This window comes from Olea europaea, chromosome 11 (assembly GCF_002742605.1).
Source record: "Olea europaea var. sylvestris chromosome 11, O_europaea_v1, whole genome shotgun sequence".
Classification (NCBI taxonomy): Eukaryota; Viridiplantae; Streptophyta; class Magnoliopsida; order Lamiales; family Oleaceae; genus Olea; species Olea europaea.
Genome location: NC_036247.1, coordinates 14,670,548 through 14,673,467, shown reverse-complemented (window position 1 = coordinate 14,673,467; position 2,920 = coordinate 14,670,548). Strand labels below are relative to the sequence as shown.

General features: G+C 36.3%; 1 protein-coding gene across 1 annotated transcript; it reads right to left on the bottom strand.

Annotated features, from left to right (window-relative positions):
• Positions 1-1,110: 1,110 nt before the first annotated feature.
• On the bottom strand, positions 1,111-2,566 carry LOC111403534. Its single transcript, XM_023032080.1, has one exon. It carries the CDS (start codon positions 2,546-2,548, stop codon positions 2,105-2,107), a length of 444 nt encoding a protein of 147 aa, XP_022887848.1. The 5' UTR covers positions 2,549-2,566; the 3' UTR covers positions 1,111-2,104.
• Between the last annotated feature and the right edge of the window lie 354 nt (positions 2,567-2,920).

Genomic DNA, 2,920 nt, shown 5'->3' with positions numbered 1-2,920 from the left:
ATATTTAATTTTTATCTCTTGTATAGAATTCATAACGACTATATATGTTTTTTTTTTAATTTTTACAATAATGTTGTTCAAACGGGACTTACTATTAATGTATTATTTCGTTATTGACTATATTAAACAAAACATCATATCATATTTGTTATTTGTACTCTATTAATTGTACAAAGAAAACAACTCAATAATGTGTCTTCCAATCATTTTTATTCTACTCTTTTTTTTTTTTTTATCAATTCTGGTGTTCAAAGGCTGTCCTCCTCTGACATTGTCATTTATTACGCGAGAACATTGACCGTTTGATCATCGAAGATACTAAATAAATCAAATCAATCACATCAAAATCAATCCATTTTCTTGATGAATCAATCCATTTTACAGTCAGATTGGGTTTGTGGATTTTTGACATGGGTTTGAATTTCAAAAATGCTATTTTGTCAGGTGATTTGAACATACCCAAGCCAAAATATCTCTCATACTTGGGAATTTAATGCCCAAAAAAATACCCACCCTTTTGAATGTGTGGAGTCTGGTCAGTGTCTGTACAAATGACCCTGGCAGAATAGCACAGTTCCTTTGAATTTCACCCGTTAGTGGGAACTATTGTCAATGGGTCAGGTTTTTTAGTGTTCGGGCCATGCCTTTCTGTAGCATGGCCAAACCTTTTAACATTCAAGACAAATTTACACCAATAACCCTCATTGACCACATTGACACTGAAAAAACACAAAACTCTCAAATTCCAGATTCTATATCACTACTAGTACTATACAATCAAAGGAGTTTCTACTTCATGTAGAAAGATATTAGACAGTAGGCTAGTGCAAAGTATGATATTCGTAAGCGAAAATTGCAGTCAAGGTTCCAAACCTTTCATTTATTAGTAGAATTTGCCCAAACCTTTAATTTGTGTTATCGTGAGTATCAAACATTTCAAAAATATGCAACTCAAGTCTAAAATGATGGTTTTTGTTAATTTAACCGATAGTTGACCTAATAAATTGACTTTGACCAATTTTATAAGAGGTAAAATTGTAACATTGAAATAAAATTAAAAAACAAAAAAAAACAAGAAAAACAAAAAATCAGTAGTCATTCACTGTTCATCTTCTCATGATTAAATAAAAAACAAAAATCAAACACACCACCCACCACCATCCCCTTCTTCCCCAAACCCTTTATCCCAAAACCACCGGAGGTAATCATTGGCGGCATCGCCACCTTACATCGGCCACCACTCCATCTGGATCATTCAAGCCATCGCTCCTTCTATCAAAATCTCTGACCCACAATATAAATTTCACTCTCAATTTGAACAGGTAAATGAATTGAGCATAAAAGAAGCACTGTGCATTGGGTTATGAATCTGGTGCCTATGAGTTCACTTTAACTCAATCTGGACTTGCTTATTACAATAAAGTTGTTGGGTCTGAATCCGGTGAGTCTTTCTCCTCTTCTTCTTCAATAGATAGTGGTGTTAATGGGTTATTGCTGTGGTGGTGGTGGTGGTCGCAGTGGTGTTAGTGGGTTTTTTATTTTTCTATGGTTCTGGACTGTAGCAATGATGATGTGTTTCGGTCTTTGTCGTTGTGGATAGCTACTGATGTATGGGATTTGGTGGTGATGGCAGTGGGATTGTTTCAATGTGGAGTTTGGAATATGATGGGTAAGATTTGGTAGAGGTGCAGACAAGAAAAATTGTAGACAGAACCCAGATGGATGATGTTTTATTACAAATGGACGATGGCGGTTAGGGCGGCGGCGGTCAGTGGGATGGATGGCGATTACCAAGAAGTTGGATAGGTTTTGGTTTTTGGGCTTGGGTATGTGTGGAGTGTGGGGGTGGGTGTAGGAAGGAGAAGATGAACAGTGGCTTTTGATTTTTTGTTTTTTAATTTTAATTCAAAATTACAATTTTACCCCTTATAAAATTGGTCAAAGTCAATTTATTGGGTCAACTAACAGTCAAACTCACAGAACCGTCCATTTGGATTTGAGCTGCATATTTTTAAAAGGTTTGATACTCACGATGGCACAAACTAAAGGTTTGAGAAAAGTCTACTAATAAACGAAAGGTTTAGTACCTCGGTTGCAATTTTCCCTATTCGAAATAACAAAACAGACAATCTCTACGATTTCTAAAATCATATGCTCCATGCACTCTGTAGCTCGAGCAAGAGGCCTCTTTCTCATCTTCCTCAAGAACAAGTTTTACACCGTTGTTCTTAAGGGCGTTTACTACGGACCATATCTTTGTGCTGTTCTTTGGACCTTTCTTCTCAATCTCCTTTTTCACATCAACATGGATACCTAGCCCTTGGCCCTGTTCAAGACCCTCCACTTTAAGCCTCATCGCCAACACTTCTCCCACAACTGCTGCTGCTTTCGCATTGCAAGACCGACCACATTCGAGTGAATTTTTTAGAGAATGTTCAACAGTTGATGCGGTTGCAACTATCCGTCCATTGTTCCTATCTACCACATTCGCAGTAATATATTTCAACGATATGAACAATCTCAGCACATATCTCTTCAGCAGTGTCATCCGTGAAAAATCAGTCAGTTAAAAAGATGGCAAGTAATTTATCAATCAAATGCCACCTACACGAAGTAATTTGCACATCCCAAGCTCAAAGACAACATCAAAATCTTCAACTTTATCCTGTTAATCCATTGAATAACACCTTCGAAAGAAGAAATCTCGTACATTTAATGTCATCTAATTAAAAAACCATGTAGTCAAGCTCAAAACTAGTAACAGAACTTGCATTAAAATGAACATATGCAGAATGCAAATGAAACATAAGTACATAGCTTCTAATTCCAATGCTTGTAAACAAGTGTTTAGAAGGAAGCAGAAAGAACAAAGAGATAACAAAAGTAGCAAGAAAAAGGCGTAGTACTGGCTTGAAGTATT

Excerpts from the sequence above, each read along its gene's own strand:
- LOC111403534 (XM_023032080.1), bottom strand. The coding sequence starts at position 2,548 with ATGACACTGCTGAAGAGATATGTGCTGAGATTGTTCATATCGTTGAAA.